At 41.7% G+C, this 23199-nt stretch overlaps 1 protein-coding gene across 4 annotated transcripts in view; it reads left to right on the top strand.

Annotated features, from left to right (window-relative positions):
• Positions 1-23199, top strand: part of sin3aa (SIN3 transcription regulator family member Aa) — an 89266-nt gene that overhangs the window by 56344 nt on the left and 9723 nt on the right. For all 4 annotated transcript variants that reach the window (XM_084315453.1, XM_084315454.1, XM_084315455.1 and 1 more), the window contains exons 16-17: positions 3693-3862; positions 7296-7469. In XM_084315453.1, coding sequence (XP_084171579.1) covers positions 3693-3862; positions 7296-7469 — 344 coding nt within the window. The remainder of the gene's footprint in view (positions 1-3692; positions 3863-7295; positions 7470-23199) is intronic.

Consider the following 23199-nt stretch of genomic DNA (forward strand, 5'->3'; position numbering starts at 1 on the left):
TGATGATATGCAATTTAAAACCAAAACTAAGGCCTCAGTATGAGTTTAAGACGTGAACATGGTCATGTTTGTTGAATTAAAAAAAAGAATAAAAAAAAAAGATTGGATCGGGAAATATCGGTATCGGTAGATACTCAAAAGCACACTTTAGATCACCTAAACACACTTTATATTTATTGGTAAAGGATTTGCACTACAACTCGTACACCTTACTGTAAATTGTACCTAAATTGTACCTCATCCCATTTCTGCTTTGCACTATATAGTATTGTATATTAGTACATTGCATAGTATATTGTATATTGTATGGTAACTCAGTTACTTCTATTCTGCATCGAACATTGTACATATGTCTATTAGGGATGGGTACCTTTCACATTTGAACCGATACTGTAACGGTACCGGTACCTGTGAATCGATACCGGTACCCAACGGTACCTTTTTTCGGTACTTTAGTCTCAAATTATTTTATTTACCTACCTCAGTCGTGAAAAAAATAATCCAAACTTCAAATAACTACAATTTCGACAGTTTTCGGCTTGCCATTGCTCAGACTGCTTTGTTGTTGAATCAAGTTAAATCCTAGGTAAGCATATATTGTGCGTGTGAACATTGACATGAAAAGAAAAAAAGTTAAAAAAAAAAGTTAAAAGTAAAAAAAATATAAAAAATCGGTATCTCACTTGAATCAATACTCGGTAGTACCGACGTGTTTCGGTTCGGTACCTCAAAAGTACCGAATTCGGTACCCATCCCTAATGTCTATACTGAACACTGTGACCTCTATTTTTACTTCTATTTTACATGCTATACTATTTTATTTCATACTTATCTTGTCTAGCACAGTCTCTGGAGCGTAACAGTAAGAATCATTTTGTATAAAAGTATTCTGTACTTCTGTATGACAACTATTAAAGAAACTTGAAACTCACATGATCGGGATCGGATCGGGAGCAAAAAAACGTGATCGGGACATCCCTAGTTGCAGGGTACAAAATAGTCACACGCCCAGCGCCACAGGCTTGTAGATTTAATGTTTGGCCGTCATAAATTAAGGCCTGGGCGCCATCTGGCGGCCAACAAAATCCACTGCATGCGTCGGCATTAATATGATGCGGGGAGTAGCCTCCAGCTGGAGGGAGAAATGTCGTGGGAGCGGGCGAAAGTTGCCCAATCTGGAACAATCTCCGGGGCTGCAGCTGGACCCTATTGGATGCGCGCGTGGTGAGTTGAAACGAAAGTGAAACTGTGTGTGTGTCACGTCTCACGTGTCCGTTCTAATGTTTACAAACAATGAACCTTTAAATGTAAATGAGATGCGCTCTGCTCACGAGATCAAGTTTGTAACATGAGACACACACAAGGTCTGTCTTCATCCGTTCTTTAGCCTACAAAAAAAACCTGCAATCGTGTTTTTGATTGTGCTCTGATATTTAATTTTGCATTTGATTTGACCAAATATGTGGAGGCATATTTTGTACCCTGGTTATTTCGCGTTTGTAACGTCATAACATCAGTGGAGGCTGCTGACTGATTAATAATAAGCTCTCTTTATTTCGCGGAGCATAATGTGATTTCGCGTTTGTAACGTCATAACATCAGTGGAGGCTGCTGACTGATTAATAATAAGCTCTCTTTATTTCGCGGAGCATAATGTATAATGTTATTTCGCGTTTGTAACGTCATAACATCAGTGGAGGCTGCTGACTGATTAACTCGTAACGTCATAAACCAACTACCAGATTCACTAGTCACTGTACATCAGTGGAGGCTGCGTAACTGACTAACTGATTAACTAGAAACTGCACATTGAGGGGGTTTGAATCACGCTACATCAGTGGAGGCTGCTGACCAGATTATTATTATATTATATTAGGGGTGGACGGTATTATTATTATTATCTATTATTATATTATTTTTCCATACAAGGCTGGATGCATTACAGACTCCGCTAACATCCCTTGTTGCCTTGTAGGTGGCAAGTATGGATTTGTTTATCTTGTTTGAAGTTGTTTTAATATGTTCTTTAATTCTTTTGCTTCCATATTGTAAATAAATTCGCAATAAATTATTTGCATTTAAAACTATTAACGCTGACTCATTCCTTCAGTCCACTCAAAATTATGCTAATATTCCTTATGTTGTTTATGATATTAATTGAAAATAGCATACAAGAGTATTATATAGTAATAATAACACATGGCGATATACTAAAAAGCTATTTATAATTTTTGGCTGGTAAAAAATCTGGATGGCTGGTAGTTTTTAAAATCTACCAGCCAAATGGCTGGTAAGTCAAAAAGTTAAGTTTGTTCCCTGCCTAGTTGGTACTACCGAGTATCGATTCACGTTAGATCAATCGGTGCCACATTTCGATACCTAAGAATAAGACCCGCCCAGTTAGAAAATAATCCGAATTCCAATGACGAGCAATTGTCATTTCATTATAGACACAGACCAGCGCGGACCTTAAATGACACGCACTTGTCATTGCATAATAGACACAGACCAGCGCAAGCAATGTCCAATGTGTCTAACATGCTTTGCATCCTTGCCATGTCCACATTAGCCGCTAAGATAACTAGCGCTAACTCCACGACATCAGTTCCATTAGTGAGGAAAGGGGGGTTGGGTGTTATATATTGTGTGTTGTTGACTTCCTAGTGACTGTGACATCACTCAAGTGAACTACGGCATCCAATATAGACTCAAACCTAATACATCATGGCGGTGGTGGCTGAGCCTCTCTCGCTCTCTCTACGTTCATAAATACTAACTGGATAGTTCATGATTTAATTTAATAAAACATTTAATTTCATTATCTGAAATATGCTAAAATCATTAAGCATGCTATGAGCCATTCTCCGTGTGTGTGTGTGTGTGTGTGTGTGTGTGTGTGTGTGTGTGTGTGTGTGTGTGTGTGTGTGTGTGTGTGTGTGTGTGTGTGTGTGTGTGTGTGTGTGTGTGTGTGTGTGTGTGTGTGTGTGTGTGTGTGTGTGTGTGTGTGTGTGTGTGTGTGTGTGTGTGTGTGTGAGAGGATGGCCAGATAATGTTGATATTTAAACTTTAAAAATAATAATACATACTAAATGTATACATTTAGTTTGTGTGGTGTGATAACAATGTTTAAATTGAGAAGTTTAGACTTTAGTTTAGTTTTACAACAGAAATAAAATTTGTTATAATGAAAGTACCGGAAAAAGGTACCGTCGTGTAGTGTGTGACTGTGTACATATATACATATTATATATTACAATATTATATATATAAATAGTACCAGTCAAAGGTTTGGACACACTTTCTCATTGAACTGAATATATAATATAATTAGAGCTGTGTAGTATGAATGAATGAATGAAGTTTATTTCGAGCCATTTCGCATGTAAAAAAAACAACAACAACACCCAAATCAAATGACAAGTTGGCCGAAAAGGTTAGGGCTGAAGCTACAAGCTTGTAATGCCCTAACCCAGTGCATCGTCTTAAATGTATCGCTGAGCTTCGTTATCAACCAAAAAAACGAAAGATAATAGGTAATAATTAACAACAATCAGCAATGATCTAATCGATTTGATCCTAAACACATCGTTAACCATCCATGGCATACTTCTCAAGAATAAGTTGTTTGTACTTCCTTTTGAAATTAGCAGTATTTTTATGAATGGATAAAGAATGCTCTGTGCTCTCTGTAGTGGACATGGAGGTGGAGGACTACTACTCTGCCTTCCTGGAGATGGTGAGGAACCTGCTGGATGGCAACATGGAGCCTTCTCAGTACGAGGACTCCATGAGGGAGATGTTCACCATTCACGCCTACATCGCCTTCACCATGGACAAGCTGGTCCAGGGCATCGTCCGGCAGGTCAGCATCGAGCCGCTGTTTTTTTCTTCTCTTTTTGGCAGTGAATAACACCATGCTAAAATTGACCAGACATGAAAAGCACCTTCTTGAGATCACATGTACAAAAAATCTAAGCAAATTAATAAAGGGAAGATGATTAAACAGAAGGTTTTGTAGATACAGTCAGGGCTCGAGACTAACGATGTCCCGTCGTCCCGGAGAGGATTTTCTTCACAGGAAATGTCAATTGGCCGACTGTCAGTGCGCGCATATATTGCTGTCAAATGGTGAATGTCTCGTGCTGACTAAGTTCACTGAAGTCTAAACGTAGCGTGATTTGCCAAATCCAATGACTATCTCCGCCTCCCAATGCAGCCATACGCTAATCCAGCATCAAGCTCCTACCCACCTCATCAACCAGTCGCGCTGCAGCAGCGTCACACCCCAAATGAATCTCGCATCAAAAAAGAAAAACGTGTTAACAGGTGAGGGAAATCTATCTTACCTAGGCTTTCTCCACTGGTATTTAACCCTGGTTGAGACAGTGAATGACAGCTGGTAATTGACAGTCGCACGGCACGAGACCACTGTACAAGAACCGCGGAAAGATCAGAATGTTATAAAAAAAAAAAAAAAAAACGCGCTATACTGTGGCATCCTCTCAGTGAAGAGAGCACCGCAAACATGCTGCGCTATTTGAAGAGGATAAACACAGACCCAAAATGACCAACAGGGAACTGCATCCAGCAATACTACCCCTGAGTCTAAGGTGAGGACACATTTAAATCACAGAAGTGTAATGTTAGTCTATTGGAACTGTATACAGTTATCAACGCGTTCTAGTTATAGCTGCTTATTGCTAGCTAACGTTACTGACTAACGTGCAGACTGCCACTAATTATTAAAGGATTTCTATTCGATTCTATACTAACACGTAATGTTACTACCATTGCGATTTAATTGGCATAACGTTACATTTATCCAAACGAACGCGGAGAAATAGACGACAGGCTATAGGCAAACTTCACTCTGCAGCTACACAATGAATCCATATTCAGTGAGGAGGGCCTGCTGGAATTTAGCAGCAGTTATCAATATCGACCAGGACTCAGGAGGACAGCGCGATCTAAGGGACATGTTTCATTACTAGTCAAGTGTCATTACTTTAGTTATCAAAGGTGGAATCTCTGGACGCAATGACATTATATAGTTTAAAGCTAAACTAAGTTTTTCTTTCTTGTTAGAAGAGGGATAACTTATTCAGTTAGATTTGATTTGATCTTTATTTATCTCTAACATTTTCAACCATAAACACACATTTGTAATAACAAAAAAAACTAAAACGAAATAAAATACAAATACATTTAAATATATTTTCCTATGGAAGGAATAATCAATAATCAAGATGGCTCCAATTGGTTGACTATAACAGCACTGTGACCAAATATCCCTATACTAGCACCTTGTTAAACACTTTTTTTTTTACATTTATTATAATTATTCTTGTGAAATCTTTCCACCATGGGAGCCTTTTGACAAAATCTATTTATTCTCCCCTTCTCTGAATGGTGTTTCTTATGGCAATAACAACTATAGACGACAAAACCAAAGTAAAGAAACTACATTTGATTTTTGGGACGGTTACATTCACTTTGGGACGGTTAAAATTGTATTTCGGGACGGTTTTGGGACGGTGGTGAAAAAAGTTAGTCTGGAGCCCTGGATACAGTACTGAATTCTGCCATCCGGACACATTCAATTTGAAATATGATAATAGAGTATAGAATATCAGGCATATAAATTACCTTATTATAGCCAAGTCGCACATATATGGATCGGGCCAAATCTCCCCTTTCCAATGGCACAGTTCAATCTGGATTTAGTATCACCAGGTGTGCAGCAAAAACCGTGAATGAAATCTACTGTAAGTACAGTAGAGTTACTTGTTTATAATGTCGATTTCTCTGCCATTTTTCATCAGATTCCAACGCTAGACGTTAGATTGCTAGACGTTCACAGGAAGGTAGAGAAACTAACTGCGTTCAAATTTATGCCAATAACGTTCAGGTTTTTGGGAGATGATCCCGAAAAATAAGAAATAAAAAAGTAAATCCACAAGTCATTGTTATTATAACCAGGGAACAAAATAAGCACCCGCCAAGCGCCAAATGCGTGTAGATTTAAGGTTTGGCGAGTAAAAATGAGAGGTCTGCCCGCCACCTGGCGTGTAGTTCATATCGATACTCTTATTTTGAAAATCCTGTGCGGGTCTCATTTCCGCCCCAAGCGCAGCTCCAGTCATAATATCTATCGCTCCGGCAGCTAGCAACGTTCGGTTCATATGATACTCTTATTTTGAAAAACCCTGTAGCAACTCCGCAAGTCCGCCCAGTCCGTGCTTGTGAAAGCAGAGCAGCGCTACACAGCAGTGCGCCTACACGACCCGAAATAAGTCTGTGGTGTTTTTTTTCTTCTCACAACGCGTCAAATGCATCTACATGCTTTGCACCGTCGCCATTCCTTTATGCCCACATCGCCCGAAATTAACGTTTATGTACCATTATAATCACTAAAACGTTAGCGTAAGCTAACAAGCTAATCCTGATCAGAGGCAGAGGCGCAGAGCCATAGAGAACAGCAGACACAGTGTGGACTGAGGAAAGGGAAATGGGGGGGCACTCTACCCTTCCCTGTGTGTGTGCGTGCGTTTGGAAAGACGATGAAGTCACTAGTCAGGACTCAGGACAGGCGTATATTATAGTAAACTGAGGATTACTGAGGATGGACAGATAATGTTGATATTCAAATATAAAAAAGTTTCGAGAGGAGTGGAAGTTTGAAGACAGACTACAATATGATGCGGGGTGGTGAGTTGAAACAGTGTGTGTGTGTCCCGACCCCACGTTTCAATAAATTATTTGCATTTAAAACTATTAACGCTGACTCATTCCTTCAGTCCACTCAAAATTATGCTAATATTCCTTATGTTGTTTATGATATTAATTGAGAGTATATGAGAGTATTATATAGTAATAATAACACATGGCGATATACTAAAAAGCTATTTATAATTTTTGGCTGGTAAAAGATTTGTTATGGCTGGTAGTTTTTAAAATCTACCAGCCAAATGGCTGGTAAGTCAAAAAGTTTAGTTTGTTCTCTGATTATAACATTTTTAAAATAAAAGAGCTCTACTAGTATCGTAACCAGTATCGGCAGATATCCAAATTCAGGTAGCGGTATTGGAACGACTGATATAAGTTGGTGCACCTGTAGTTGCGTTGCATGTCGATGGTAAGTTTTGTGCTGGTGCTGAATTTTCACTAGGGAGCACCAGTGCTCCTAGTGGAGAAAACGAGTCTGGAGCCCTGTACTTGGTCCAGTATATTTCCTAAAAGCCATCCTCAGCCGGGTCTTCTCCACTCACATCCATCTGTCTGTTCTGTCCCCACAGCTGCAGCACATTGTGAGCGACGAGATCTGCATGCATGTAACCGACCTCTACCTGTCGGAGAGCGCCAACAGCGCCACCGGAGGTGCCCTTCCCACCCAGTCTTCCAGGAGCTCGGCAGAGGCCGCCTACCAGCGGAAAGCAGAGCAGCTCATGGCTGACGATAACTCTTTTAAGGTAAACCTGCCAACCACGGTCCCCTTTCAGAAAGACCCTTTGAAGTAGAAAATGACCGTCTTGTTATCTCATGCCTCCTCAAGAGAATTGACAAAACTATTGTCAGAATTGCAGGGAAAGTATTTTGTCGCCAACCCACCCTGGTCCGTGTACGTTTTTCGTTTCAAACGGAAATACGAAAAAAGGAAAAAAAACGGAAATACGAGGTGTTTTCCTATTTCCGTTTTAAACCAAAATCTGTCCCAAATAGTGTTGTCTAAACGCACGTTACCCAACAGATATCCTAGTTCAGTGGTCGGCAATAGGCCGCTCGCAGGCAGAAATAGGTCCGCCAGCAATAATATCTGCCCGTCAGATTATTTTGATAATATGATTTGTGATGAAGACTCGCTTTATTGTATCGGAATCGGGAGACTTAGGTAAAGTTAGAAAGATATTCACAGATTCGAATTAGTGGCAGTCAATAATTCTTAAGCGAAATGTTTTTAAAACACAAAGGACACCTCTTTCCTATCGTAGTAAGGTAGACAATGAGCTACAACCTTATTTTCACCTAAACGAGGCGAGCCGGCCTCGGAGCTGTACAATTAATAATAATAATAATATTGGTCTATATGTGCAGTCGGCCTTGAGGCAAGTGCGCAGCCAGGGACCATCTAAAAAGTGCAACACCGAAAAGAGACACTACAAAAAGATTCAATAACTTCACTGTCATACAGTGTATAGTGTCACCAAAATCACTGCACACATCATCAGTGGTATCCTATTATATTATAGTGTTATACTACAACACTTAGATTTGGAAAAAATGCTTTTTCATAATTCTGGGGATTTTGTATAGGAAAAAACATTAAATATCTTCACTCTTATAGAGTGTAGTGTCACCAAACTCACTGCACACATCAATGTTATCCTACTGGTTATCCTCTTGACTAGCTTGTAGAGGGGGTGGGGGAGGGATTCTCCAGGATAGCAGCCAGCTTCCTTCTCATCCCCCTCTCTGCCATAACCTATAGTCTGACCAGCTCGACTCCCACCACAGAGCTCAGCTTGTTCAGTTTGTTGGTGTCCCTTGAGTTGATGTGGGCCCCCCAGCATAGAAGAGGACGCTGGCCACTACAGACTAGAATGACTGCAGCAGTGACACATTGAAGGACCGGCCCACAGCAAAAAGACCAGTGTTGAATTAACTCCCTGAACTCTTTTTCAGGGTTTATATAGCTCCAATTAACACTTGTAAAATAGTTAAACATTTAACACTATGCCAGTTATATTATCGTATAGCTTACGCTCTGCTCTCTAGTGGAACTATCCCTTTATCCAATCTAACAATGAATAATTTTTCTCCACATGTACACACCCATCCGCCTGGCCACACCCACATCCGCTCCTCTACATAAGCGGGGTCGTGGCCACATCAACAGTTCCTTCCCTATTTTCACCACCGTAAAGTGCCTGTATACACCACTTTAGTTTAGTGCCGAAATAGTTATTGGAAAGGAGTTACATTATTGGAGAAAAGGAGCTGCGTTGACATTATATCTTTGTTTTCTCTCTCACAATTTTTCGAGGAAATACAGCGAAAATGGCTTCGCCACCGGAGTGTCTAGAAGATGATGATCATTCTGACCTCCACCGGCGCTTCGCATTAGGGGCTCGCGTCGCTGAGCAATCCCCGCCGGCATTGCCTCCGGCTCTGCAGCTGGACACTTTGCTTGGGAGGCGATCGGCCGTGTGAGGGCTGACGGACTCTCTGGGTGGGTGATGTTTTTTGCGACGGCTAGGATCCTTTTCGCTGCCCCTTAGCAGCGTGGAGGGGGTTCTAGTCTGATGCCCCACGATAACATTAGCTCCTCCTCAAGTGAAGTCGTAGCTTTGTTTTCCTGGGACCGTGATTCCGAATCTGCGGTTCAATTCCCCGGGTCTCTGGACAAACTGATACCCTCTGTCGCCGTGCTGGCCCCACTTTTCAAGATGAAAAACACCCGGTGCGAGGGAGGTGAGCTTGGTGTTCGTTATGAGAATATCTCCAAGCTCAGGTCGGCTACTTTCCGGGGGGAAAATGCCAGGTCGGTCCGGGCTTCGCGGGGATTGATGTCGTGGATGTGTGTGTCATATGTATGCCACTACGACTTGCCCATAAGTGACGTGCTTGGTCCATACTGTGTTGTACCTTGCGCTGTGTTAGGGGGCCTGGTCCTTCTCCATTGTTTCACTCCTCCCTCCCCCTGCTGGGCATGGATGGGAGGGGGCTGTCGAGGTGGTTGTTGTCAACCCCTCTAGGCATCCCTGTGTAGGTCCCGGTCCGCCAGGCCCAGGTCCGGACTTGTTCCCGTCGACCTGTTGGCCTGGGTTAACCCTTTGAAAACTGAAACACTTTGTTTCTAGGTTTTTCTTGGTGGGTTAAGGGAACAACCGCCTCCTGTTAAACTAAACATAGGGAGGTGGTTGGTTCGCCGGTGTGTTGGTAGCAGAGTCAACTCTCGGGTTGTTGCAGCGTTCTTCTAGAGAACCACAGTATTGCTGCTTGTTGCAGCGTTCTTCTAGAGAACCACAGTATTGCTGCTTGTTGCAGCGTTCTTCTAGAGAACCACAGTATTGCTGCTTGTTGCAGCGTTCTTCTAGAGCAGGGGTTCCCAACCTTTTTCCCCCCAGGGACCCCCAAACATCTCTGATGAAATTCCTGGACCATTTTCCTGGACCATTTTTGTCATTTTAATACTTTTTTTTGTCATTTTAATAACAAACTGCTTATACACAGGCATATGCATCATAATTAGACCCACTATGCTTCTTTGACTTGTGCCTTCAATCAACAAATCTAATCTTGCACCATATGTATTTCAAAATTTTGGCCAATATTCAAATCCTGTATTCATCCTCTCAAATCAGGCCCTAATGGTGAACGGTTTGCATTTATGTTGAATGAAGTAAGAATCCACTGCAGTAAAAATCTCCTCACCTCGAGTGGTGGTAGTAAGGTTGACTGACATGAGAATGTCCTGCTTCAGTTCCTCATTTTCGATATATTGCACATAAACGATGAGCACAGCCTCGTCTGCGACAGTTGTAGTTTCATCAAGTTGTATGGCAAATGGACCCTTTCTAAGCTTTTCTGACAGCTGCTGCTCGCAATCACTTGACATCTTATCAATTCGGTCTTTCACTACATTGTTCGAGAGTGGTACTGATTTTAGTTTATTCGCCACCTGTGGGCCGCACAGTTTCTAAACCATTTTGATGCAGGCTGGTTTGATGAGCTGCTCGCCAATATTGTGCAGTTTCTTTGCTTTTGCAATTAAAAGCGAACACTCAAAGGAGGCTTCGGTAGCCTTCTGTAAATCACTGCCACCCCTGCTCCACGCTACTCTAACATCAACGGGCTTGTTCGCCTTGAGAGACTGTTCTTTCCTCCGAAAAAAGTCCGGATCCTTCCCAACGGTTTCTGGGTGCTTAGACACCTGATGTCTCTTCAGCTTGCTGGGCTTCAGGCTCGAGTTTGCCAACTTTTCTCCACAAATCACACACTCAGGTCGTTTGTCTGGTCCCTCAGTGAAGCCCATCGTGATGTAATTTTCGCGATTGCTGTAGGTCCTAACTTTTTTTGCAGATGAGCTGCCGTCATCTCCTTTTCGTTTGTCACACATTTTCGCCTCTGGCGGCTGACTGCAGACGAGCCGAGAAAGTTAACTAGCGTGCTAGGCTAGCTACAGAAAGTGATACAGTCAACTGATTCGCGTTTTAGCGGCTACCCGGTAGCCTACTGTTAACGTTCAAAAATCATGTCTAGATGTTTATTTATTTATCTTTATTTTTTATTGTAGTGGAGAGACTATTCATGCTTCTGATGATAAAAATATGCTAATTAAATATTTCTCTGAAAAAGAAAAAAATATATATATATATAAAAAAAAAAAAAAAAACTCAAATCATCTGTGGTCTGGCTGACCCCCTGCGCCCCCTGGCGGACCCCCAGGGGGTCCGCGGACCCCAGGTTGGGAATCACTGTTCTAGAGAACCACAGTATTGCTGCTTGTTGCAGCGTTCTTCTAGAGAGTATTGCTGCTTGTTGCAGCGTTCTTCTAGAGAACCACAGTATTGCTGCTTGTTGCAGCGTTCTTCTAGAGAACCACAGTATTTTCAGACACCATTTGTTTACAAGGATCCCCATTAGTCAGCATCAACGTGTTGACTATTCTTCCTAGGGTCCTCACAGATATACATATACAAATATGAAACATTCAGTGTAAATCAGTCATATATCACATACATAATCAATATAAAATACGCTTTATGAAGTGGAGCAACTCACTTCCAGATAGATGGTAACTCACTGGTGGATAAAGAACTGTTAAATCAACAGGTGGATACATCAGGATATTGGAGGACAGCTTAACAAACTTGGCTTCCAGCCCCTCAAGTCCAGCACCACTATTCTCCCTCAGTTCATTAATGGAACATTGTACATATACACAAAGTAATAGTTAAATTAGCAAAACCACTTAATAAGAATTTTTAGCACACAATGCCAAAGAACATCAAGGTAAACAAACATACAGCAGCGGCCCACTAGCAGGAAGATGTTAACAGCAGAAGAGACTCCATAGAAAATCAATACATGTATAATGCATAATGGAGTCTCAACTAAGACTGCCCATTCATAAACACGTCTAAAGTGATTTAAGACATCCGTCATGTGACATTAGTATTATTACTGTGCTTTATACAAAGCGTCCTTTTCCTTTAAGGTGTAAATGGCTGAGTCGTAGAACCAAGAATCATGACTCACACATGCACTGGACTCCTGGACATAACAGTAACTGAAGGCTAAATACACAGACCCCTTTTCAACACAAAGTCAAGTTTAACACATAGCCCAACAAGGAGGAGTAGAATCCATTCTAGATAATAATAATATCAACAAGAATAATATGAACACAAATTGCTAGGAGGGGAAAACTATTTAGTTAAGCATTCAAAACAAATATGATAAAAGGAACACGTTATATACATTTCCAGAAGATAAATAGTTCAAATGATGTATTTAACCTTTATTTTACCAGGTAGTCACTTGAGATCAACAATCTCTTTTTCGAGCAAGACCTGAAATGTATATATGGGGCTATTATCAGGCTAAAACACAGCATCAGATATAAGTATATTATCAGGCTAAAATACAGCATCAGATATGGGTCTATTATCAGGCTATCTATCAGATAATTTCCCCAATGCTAAAATCTGATACCTGATACCATATTATTTATCTCTAATGGAGATAAATGTATCATATATCTCAAACACTTTTGTCCAATGACCCCAAACCCCAAGTCTAAACTGTTCAGTAATAGCGGTGGATCAGATCGGTACTCGATACGGGTGGCTCTGCATGGACATAACTAACCCTAACTCTAACCATAACCATAGACACAACTCTAACCCTCACCATAGACACAGTCGTCCAGAGGGAATAAAGGCACATCTGGTAGTTCTTTCTGTATAAATAAGACAATATTTACAGACAATAAGTTAGTAACTAGCTGAAAGACTATAGGGGCTTTCCCTATGTGATGTCACACACACACACACACACACACACACACACACACACACACACACACACACACACACACACACACACACACACACACACACACACACACACACACTGTTTTCTAGACTCTTCCAGATGTGTGTAGATCTAGGTCAGATCCCCACATTATGGAAGACGTCAACCATCATACCCATCCCTAAGTCAAAAGATTCAAAAGAATTGAAGGACTTTAGACCAGTGGCGCTTACCTCATTAGCAATGAAGGTTTTTGAGAAGTTTTTAAAAAACACTATCATGTCTTTTATTGAGGGTAAATTAGATCCCCTTCAATTCGCATATCAGCCAGGTAAAGGGGTGGAGGATGCTATGCTCTTCATCTTGGACATTGTGTATAAACACCTGGAAACACCTGGAGCTCATGCTAGACTTTTATTTGCAGATTTCTCCTCTGCTTTTAATAAAACGCAGCCTCACATTTTAATTGAGAGGCTTGACTCTCATTTTAGTCTCCCACACCAGCTTCTCATGCTGATTTTAAATTTCCTCACTGAGAGGGTCCAGCAGGTCTTTGTCAATGGGCAGATGTCCAACATGTCGATTTCCAACACTGGCTCCCCCCAAGGTTGCGTTTTGTCTCCCCTTTTATTTATTATGTACACGGACAGCTGCAGATCGCTTCATGACCAAAGGCATCTGGTTAAGTTCTCAGATGACACTGTCCTGGTATCTCTACTGCAGCGCTCCGAAACTGATCATGGACCTGTACTTCACGACTTTGTGAATTGGTGTGATGAGAATTACTTGGACCTCAATGTCTCTAAGACTAAGGACATGATAATTGACTTCAGACACAACCCCGATCATCAAGCCAGTGTAGCTAGTGTAATTCAGGATGAGGACGTCCAGACTGTTGAATCGTACAAATACCTGGGAACTGTGTTTGATTGTAAACTGAAATTCAACCTAAATACAGAGTCTATTGTTAAAAAAGGTCAGCAGAGGATCTACCTACTGAGAAAGCTGAACTCTTTTAATGTTAGTGCGAAGATCCTGAGCACTTTTTATAGTTCTTTTATTGAAAGCCTCCTAACTTTTTCTTTTATCTGCTGGTTCAGTGGCCTGTCCATCAAAGATAGGAACAGCCTACAGTATATTGTGAAAGTGTGCTCCAAAATAATTGGAGTAAAACAGAGAGACCTATGTTCTCTCTGGACGGACCAGGTGGTCAAGAAGGGGACGAGCATCACAAATCAACCTCTCCATGCTCTGTCTCAGCGGTTTTCACTGTTGCCTTCTGGCCGCCGTTATGACGTCCCACCAAGTAGGACCAACCGCTACTCCAAATCTTTTGTCCCCTCGGCTATCAGACTTTTAAACACAGACAGTAGTCATTTTAAGTAGCCTTTTGCACTTGGTTGTCTGTTTTTACTTTTACTTTTATTGCTGGATTGTATCACATGGAGTGTTTCTCTTTTTATTTGCCGTGCTGTCGTTGAGATGTTTTGTTGTTTGTTTGTCTTTGTTGCTTGTAAGCTGCAAATATGAATTGCCCCACGCGGGACCAATAAAGTTGTCTGAATCTGAATCTGAAACACACACACAGAATGAAATATTCAGACGGCTCCTCTCCTGCTTATCCCTGAGTGTAGTGACGTTTGCATGAAATGCCGGGAGGACGCTGGCCCGTCCCGCCGGTGCAGACAGACGAATACCCTCAGACTCTCTCACTGTCCTGGCGTGGCTGTAGCAGAGCGATGCGAGGGGGTGCGACCCCGGTAAGAGACTGTCGGCACCGGACAGAAAACGGTCAGCGTCCCACTTCAGACACCAAAGAATGTCGTGGATTTCCACTGGTCATAGAATGCTTAAGGCATACAGAATAGACCCAAGATAGGCCTGATGAGCGCGTGTAAATGTCAGACCACAACAGGTTCTCGCCCGGCATTAAAGCAAACAGTAACATGGTCAGACAAGAATCAAGTAATCAAATGAAGCAAGGAGATAAGGCTCTGAATACTCACAATGGTTGGTTTATTTGAAAAAGGTTTACATCCATGGAGGGACTCTCAGTTTGGCAGAGCGTATATCACGGTACATAATCAAATCAAATCCAATTTATTTGTAAGGTCCGACAAAACACGTTAATGTCCCGGACACGTCTTCTTTAAACAAGTCAAGAAGAAACATAACAAAACAAGAACACCATAAGGTCCAACAAATTTAAAATAAATTAAAGAATGCAAGCACTCCCAGACATACCCCACGCGAAGGTAAGGAAAAACTCACTAAACCCTAACAATAGGGAAAAATGCACCACAGGCAGTGTGGAGGAGAGAAACCTTAGAAGGGCCATTCAAGGGGGGCGGTTAGGTGGCCGAGCGGAGATTGCGTTCGTCACCAGCCCCGGAGCTGTGAGCTGGATTCGCCTGTTCGAATCCAGCTCACAGCTCCGGGGTTGTCACCAGCTTGGCTGGCCTTCTGCACTAATACAATTGGCTGTATTAGAGGGTGGGAGAAGCTGGCGGGGTGGGTCCGGGTCGTTGTAAACAGCGACTCCTACAGTTCGGTCGGGGCGCCTGCTAAGCGCGGATAGGACTCGAGGGGGATAGTGTGGTCCTCCCACACGCTACGCCCTCTCGATGAGAATCCGCGCTGCCAGGTGAAAAGAAGCGGTGATTGGCTGGACGTGTGTCGGAGGAAGCACGTGGTAGCCTCCACTCTCGCAGATGTTCTGACTGTGGGGGGTAAGTGCGCAGCGACCAGGAAGGGACTGGGAATTGGCATACGACTAACATTGGGATGGGAGAAAATCGGAGGAAAAATGGAGGGGGAAAAAGACAAAAAAAAAAAAAAAAAGAAGGGCCATTCAAGGGGGGATCTCCCTTCTTAGATGTTGGTGATAGTAGTGTTGCAGACTAACAGTTGGTAAGCATGCACTCATGTGTGTAGTGTGCAACTGAACATTTTGAAAAATTAAAGATAGAGCTGATAGCGATAGCAACTGAACATTTTGAAAGATTAAAGATAGAGCTGATAGCGAATCTATTTGAGGCACAGGGGCGGCGCGAAGAGGGTCGCGTCCTCCCTGTCTTAATCACGGGACGTTCAACACTCCGGTCATCGCTCCGAGACAGCCGGAGACAGGGAGATAGGGGGCGGCGCAGAGAGGGTCGCAACCTCCCCGACATCATCACGGGACGTCCAGCACTCCGGTCACCACTACGAGACCGCCGGAGACAGGGAGACAGGAGGGCACGCAGAGAGGGTCGCATCCTCCCGGCCTTCATCACGGGACGTCCGACACTCCGGTCAACACACCGGGACAGCAACTCACAGGGAGACGGGACAGGCGTTAGACAGCTTGCGTACATGAACACCGGTTTGCCAGAGCGAAAAGCAAACAAAAGCATAGTGTGTTACGTTATAAGCATAGCGAATAGAGACGTATCATTGGTGCGTTTTAGTTTTGGGAGGATAATTTCTGATTGGGTTGGGCTTTATATGGTCATTTGGAAGACGGAAGAGATATGCTTTTGAAGAGGTGCAAACGGGGCCCCTCGCAGGAACACTGCAGCCTTGGTGGTGTAGCTACTTTATCAAGCCTGCGTATGAATCCTGATTATGATGAATGCCTGTAGTGTTTTAACAGTCTTGTAGCGAGCATGACTTCACGACCGACCTTGGTGTCTGGGATAGATTAGGAGAACTATGAAATTACACTCACAAGTGTAACAGAGTATTTTCTGTTTCCCAAATAATAGATTCTTATCAAACTGGTGAACTACACGCCTGTAGCCCCTAAAGCTGCTAAAATACACATTTTGTTCACTGTTTTGTTTCTAGAAGTAGAGCAGGTTGGAAACCCTAAGTATTACTCTCCCCAAAACCAAGACTTCTCCCCAAGCAGAAACAATTTATGAGTAACGCATACCTACTCCCATTATGGGCGGTAAGTGTGTACACAAAGTTAAAACACAGATATACACATTCTCTCCTCAAGTAGATAATGTTTTTTTTGGGTTATCAATGAATAATTTTTTTTACATGTATTAACTCTAGAATTGCCACAGTTATCTACAATAGCAACGATAAAAAAGTGCCAACCACATATTATTATAATAATTCATCCAGTTTTCTTTTAAGTGTTTTGGTTAACACTTTGAGCGCCACTCACGGCTACTCTCGTGTTTACGATAGTTACGTTGAAAGCCACGTCACGGCTTTTCTCTGAATTTTTTTTATTTTTATTTTTTAGCAATCTGAAATCATATTGCATCACGTGAGCCTACCCTAGCCTACCCAGGGGCCGCCGGTGATCAGATGTGAAAAAAGCGCCCCCCTATCGTCTCCCAGATGGTAAATCACCCTTTTGGAATGGACTCAATGAAAATGGATGGGGGGAAAAAAATATTCCAGTCCACATTTTCCAGTCCACTGATGCAGCCGGAGTTACCTGAGTTCATTCTGGATCCTCTGAGCCGCGGCGAGCATGGGTTATACTGTACACACGTTGGATCAATATACTTATCGATTTTTTCGAATGGTGATCAGGAATTGGAATATACCATTTGGATACCATCTGATGTCAGGTAAGGAATCTATGTTATCAGTGTTAGGATAATCAGACTCGTTTTCGAGGAGATATAAGCTTTTTTGTGATATGTGCTCTAGCTGTTTCACTGTAAAATCCATGAGGAAATGAAAGCAGCTATTATCAGCGCCCGGCTCGAACGTGCGTGCACGTATACTATTGATCATCTAGCGTTTATTTGAAAACTATTCATAAATAGGCCGACAAATATCAACGTTCTGGAATATTCCAGTAAAAGGCGATTATCATAGAATATGTTGTTTTTCACCTGAAAACGGGTGCTTTTCAAAATGCTCTCAAACGGAAATGAAGCGATAAAAAAACAATCTGCCTTGACAACACTGACTGGAAAATGATTCTTTGATAAGCGACGGGCAGATTAGACACATAGCCATAATTGAAAACATAGATTAGGCGATATTAACGTTAACATTGGGAGTGGACCGTGGCATTCAAGGGGGTAAAAAGGAAAACACGGCGTGGCGCTCAAAGTGTTAATCAGAGTGTTTAGGGATGCTCGATATTGGCTTTTTTACCTATACCGATATTGTCCAACTCTTAATTTCCGATACCGATATCAACCGATACCGATATATGCAGGGTCCCCCCCCCCCCCCCCCAAAAAAACTGAATAATTTCAGGTAATTAACATTACATATCTCTTGTCGTGTAATTAACACAACATTATGCATAATTTGACAATAAATAAAATAATAATTTGTTCTTACTTGCTTGCCTGGGTAAATAAAGGTTAAATAAATGTAAAAAATAATAATAATTTGAAAACCGATACCGATATTTTCCGATATCGGTAGGCCGATAATATCAGACATACTGTTTAGCAATCGTATATTATCGTTTTTTTATATAAGTGTTATTTTTTATTACATCACTAACAAAATAATAAAAGAAAAGACTCATTTAATCAGATTAATCACTTTATTCAAACTGAGGATTTAGTTTGAGGATATATATATAAAAAAAAAATGAGATTTTATTTATTTTTTTTATTAAGAAAAGAAGGGTCGAACGTCCGTTCGAAAAACCCTGACTAAGTTTGAATCACTTTATTCAAATTGAGGATTTAGTTTGAGGATATATAATAATAATAAAAAGTAAGGTTTGGAACTCACACATGTACCGTTGTGATGTCACAGTATGATGTCATAATAGAACATTCTAGAACATTTGTGTCACAGTATGATGTCATAATAGAACATTCTAGACAGGGTGTCCGCGGATCCTTAAAAAGTCTTAAATTTGTTTATCAATAATTAAGGCCTTAGTTTGTCTTAAAATGTCTTCTTTCAGGTCTTAAAAATGCCATAGAAAGGAAAGATAAAATGCCATGTCATCTTATGTTTAATTAATTTATTATGAAATCTGGGGAAAAACGGTTAACGGGAGATAAAGTCGGGACTTTTTATTGACAGTGTTGTAGCATCACGCAGACCGGAATGGGGCGGAACCAACACTGGTCCTTGTGTTTGCCGGGAGCTATTTCAGCAACGGAGTCTAGCTAACGTTAGCAAGGCGAAGCGGAAGCACTAACACTAACGTTATGTTTAGTTTAGTTTAGCATTTGCACTTGTTAATATGGGAAAGTGCCAATTTAACGAGAACTGGCTCGACAATCCACTGTTTGCGCCATGGTTGGTCCCAGTCAAAGACCATTACGAGGCTCGCTGCAAAAAAAAAAGAAGCAGTCGAGTCGTACATGCTGAGCGCTAAGCATACCGATACCTCTGCAAAAACCCGCCTGCAAACTACTATTTCGCATTATTTTCGGCCCCTGCAGCCTCCACATCAGCTAAGCCATCTCAGGTAGGACTATAACATCTGCACCAACAGAAGTCTGGATAACATTTGGCTCCACATTGGCCTCTTACATCCAAAATAATCTATTCACAGATGTAAACAAGGACACGTTTGTGTTTATGTTCGTTGAGAGCTTCACCCACTAGGTAATTTTTTCCTCCCACCCACCCCCTCCTAATGTACAGTCTCCTCCCATCATATGTATATATATGTTAGGATCTATGGGTAACAGTACTGTATATTTGCATATCGTATATGTCACAAATGTAACAGTACAGTACTATATACCTGTATGTCATGTATGTCCCTATGCCATAAATGTCATGTAGTTGTGTATGTCATAAATGTCACTATGAATTGAAAATGGGGGACCCTGATGTAAACGAGACAAAAGTCTTTCTCTGGTCTGCATCCCCTTAACAATTGTGTATTGAGCCGTACTGTATTGTACCCATTCTGCAATCTGTTAAAGTTTTCATTCATTCAAGTCGTACTAGCTAGCAGCGTAACTAAGATACGCTGCTGGCTAGTACGACTTGAATGAATGGGGAGGAGACTGTACATTAGGAGAGGGTGGGTGGGTGTCTTAGTGTCTTTATACCTGTATCACTGTACACATTAATTAATACTACTCTAATACAGCTCAGTACATCTGATTAGCACTATTACTCAATAGTAGTACTAATGAATATATGCTATATACCCAGTTTAATCACCTGTACATTGTATATTACTTTTACACTTTACTGTTACAGTTGCACTCTGGTTGAAGGCCAAACTTCTTCCCGTTGTACTGTACAACTACTAAGTGCTTTTTAATGACAATACATTTGAATCTAATCTAATGTGTTCTAATGGAGGAAGTGGCAGCAAAACCCCTGAAGAGAGAGACATAGAAAGGGACAGCAGTCTGCCAGCGAGGTGACTTCTGACATGAGAGAGAGACAGAGAGAGAGAGGAACGGCAGTCTGCCAGCGAGGTGACTTCTGACATGAGAGAGAGACAGGAGAGAGAGAGGGACAGAGAGAGACAGGAGAGAGAGAGGGACGGCAGTCTGCCAGTGAGGTGACTTCTGACATGAGAGAGAGACAGGAGAGAGAGAGGGACGGCAGTCTGCCAGCGAGGTGACTTCTGACATGAGAGAGAGACAGAGAGAGACAGGAGAGAGAGAGGGACGGCAGTCTGCCAGCGAGGTGACTTCTGACATGAGAGAGAGACAGAGAGAGACAGGAGAGAGAGAGGGACGGCAGTCTGCCAGCGAGGTGACTTCTGACATGAGAGAGAGACAGAGAGAGACAGGAGAGAGAGAGGGACGGCAGTCTGCCAGCGAGGTGACTTCTGACATGAGAGAGAGACAGAGAGACAGGAGAAAGAGAGGGACGGCAGTCTGCCAGCGAGGTGACTTCTGACATGAGAGAGAGACAGGAGAGATATTTATGTTTGTCACCCCTTTGTTTCATCCAATCCAGTTACTCCTTTATGTTTTAATAAACATCGTTGGACCAATGTGGCCCTAAACTTAAACTAATTGGTGTCGTTGCGTGATTTTTGCCATTTTGTTATTGTGAAATTGGTATTAAATTTCATTCTGAGTGGCATTAAATTTCATTCTGAGTGGCATTAAAAAGTATTAAAAAGCCTTAAATCTGACTGGGCTAAACCTGCAGATACCCTGCTAGAACATTTGTGATGTCACAGTATCATGTCATAATAGAACATTCTAGAACATTTGTGATGTCACAGTATGATGTCATAATCAAACATTCTAGAACATTTGTGATGTCACAGATGATGTCATAATATAACATTCTAGAACATTTGTGATGTCACAGTATGATGTCATAATAGAACATTCTAGAACATTTGTGGTCTATATATATTCAACAATTCTCGTTGTGCCAGGCAGTTGAATATAAGAGGTTAACACTTTGATTGCCTAAGGCTAAATTCATGATATACCATAGGTTGCCAGCTCTATTTGTCTATGGACAAGTTCCCCTTCTTTGCAGGGCTATAACTTTTTAAATTCTATTGCTAAATTGCCATTATTAGGGCCCATTCAATGTCCTATATGTATTGTTCAGGGTGTATGAACGTTAAACTTTTTCATTCACATATTCATACTAAAATATTATCTAAAGTATAAGTATGTTTTCATTTCTTTCTGCAGCTTTCTCCAGAACGTGATTTATAGCCCCAAATGCATTATATTGATGATCAAATACAGTTTGATAGCAATCGGCGCGATATAAAAAAATCCAACTGGACGGAGTTCTGGAAGTTACTACACGTCTTCTGATGTTGACCGGATGGGCGAGGGGGCGTTTATAATTCCGTGGGCAGCGTTATACCATTCATCTAATGTGGGTCAAATGTTGATCATAGCAGTTAGTGTCGAACACGGAAATATTACACGCTAAAACTCACCCCAGTCTCCACGGGCCGTTGGGCGATCAGCGTGGGGTAGACAGTTTTCCATTATGGGATGTAAAAATATCCGGTCCATTTCCAGCTTGTATAATAGTATATACGTCCAAATCATGTTGTTTATCGAGTTATTGGCAACGGATCGCTATGTATTGTGACGAGCTAGAGTGCCGGAACCTATACAGAGTGCCCGGAAGTAATATGGGTGAACAGCACATCGTCCAAGTAACTTCCTGTTAGGCGATTGCGCCGATCGGCCACCAGATGGCGCTCTTGAACCGCTAGGGATGGGAAATATGAATCCGATCACAGATTTTTGAAATATTGATATCAAAGACGAGTTACGGCGTCTTCGGCAACTTGAGCATGGCGGGGAAGGACGCCTAAACTCGTCTTCTGGCAGTTAAAGTGTTAAGGGGAGTAGCACGAAGAGTTATTAAAGATGCTAAAAAGAGTAGTTGGAGGACGTTCTGTGAAACACTAGGCCCTGAGACTGTGAGGAAGTTGTGGGCAGTTGTACACAGAATGTCAGGACTATAAAAAAATCTCGATTCCAGTGATTCAGAAGGGTGGGGTAGAAGCAGTTACCAATAAAGAGAAGGCAGACATGCTGGTGGAGGCATTTCAAGCAGTGCATAGCTCTGGGAGTCTGGGGGAGGAGAGAGGGAGAAAGAGGACTGAACTGTTGTCGCAAAATGAGTGGAAGTTGAGTTGGAGCTCAGAAAATAAAAATCCGATTAATTTGTACTTTACAATTAAAGAGTTAGGGGATGCTATCCAGGCTGGTGCAAACATGTGCAACAGAGATGGATTATCCTATGAATTATTTAAGAATTTGGACGAATTTGTAAAGGTCGAAATACTGGGTTTGTTTAATAATGTGTGGTTAGAAGGCTGCTTGCCAAAGGAGTGGAAGCATGCCGTCTTCATTCCTATTTTGAAGCCGGGTAAAGTAGCGTCTGACCCAGGGTCATATCGACCCATAGCCTTGACGTCTGTATTGTGTAAAATTATGGAAAGGATGATTACTAATAGATTCGTTTATTTTTTAGAAAGTAAGGATATTTTTGTTGGATTTCAGAATGGGTTTAGGAATGGCAGGTCTACAATGGAATCAGTAGCTGTTCTAGATCAGGACATTAGACAGGCTTTTGACAATAAGGAAGTAGTGATAAGTGTATTTTTGGATATTGAGAAGGCGTATGACTCTTTGTGGAAAGAGGGGTTGCTTTTGAAATTGTATGAGTTAGGAGTTAGAGGGAGATTGTTTAATTGGATAAAGGATTTTCTATTAGACAGGACGATCCAAGTACGTGTGGGGGGGCAAACCTCAAAAACTGTAA

Source organism: Notolepis coatsorum (genome assembly GCF_963971535.1).
Source record: "Notolepis coatsorum genome assembly, chromosome: 6".
NCBI lineage: Eukaryota > Metazoa > Chordata > Actinopteri > Aulopiformes > Paralepididae > Notolepis > Notolepis coatsorum.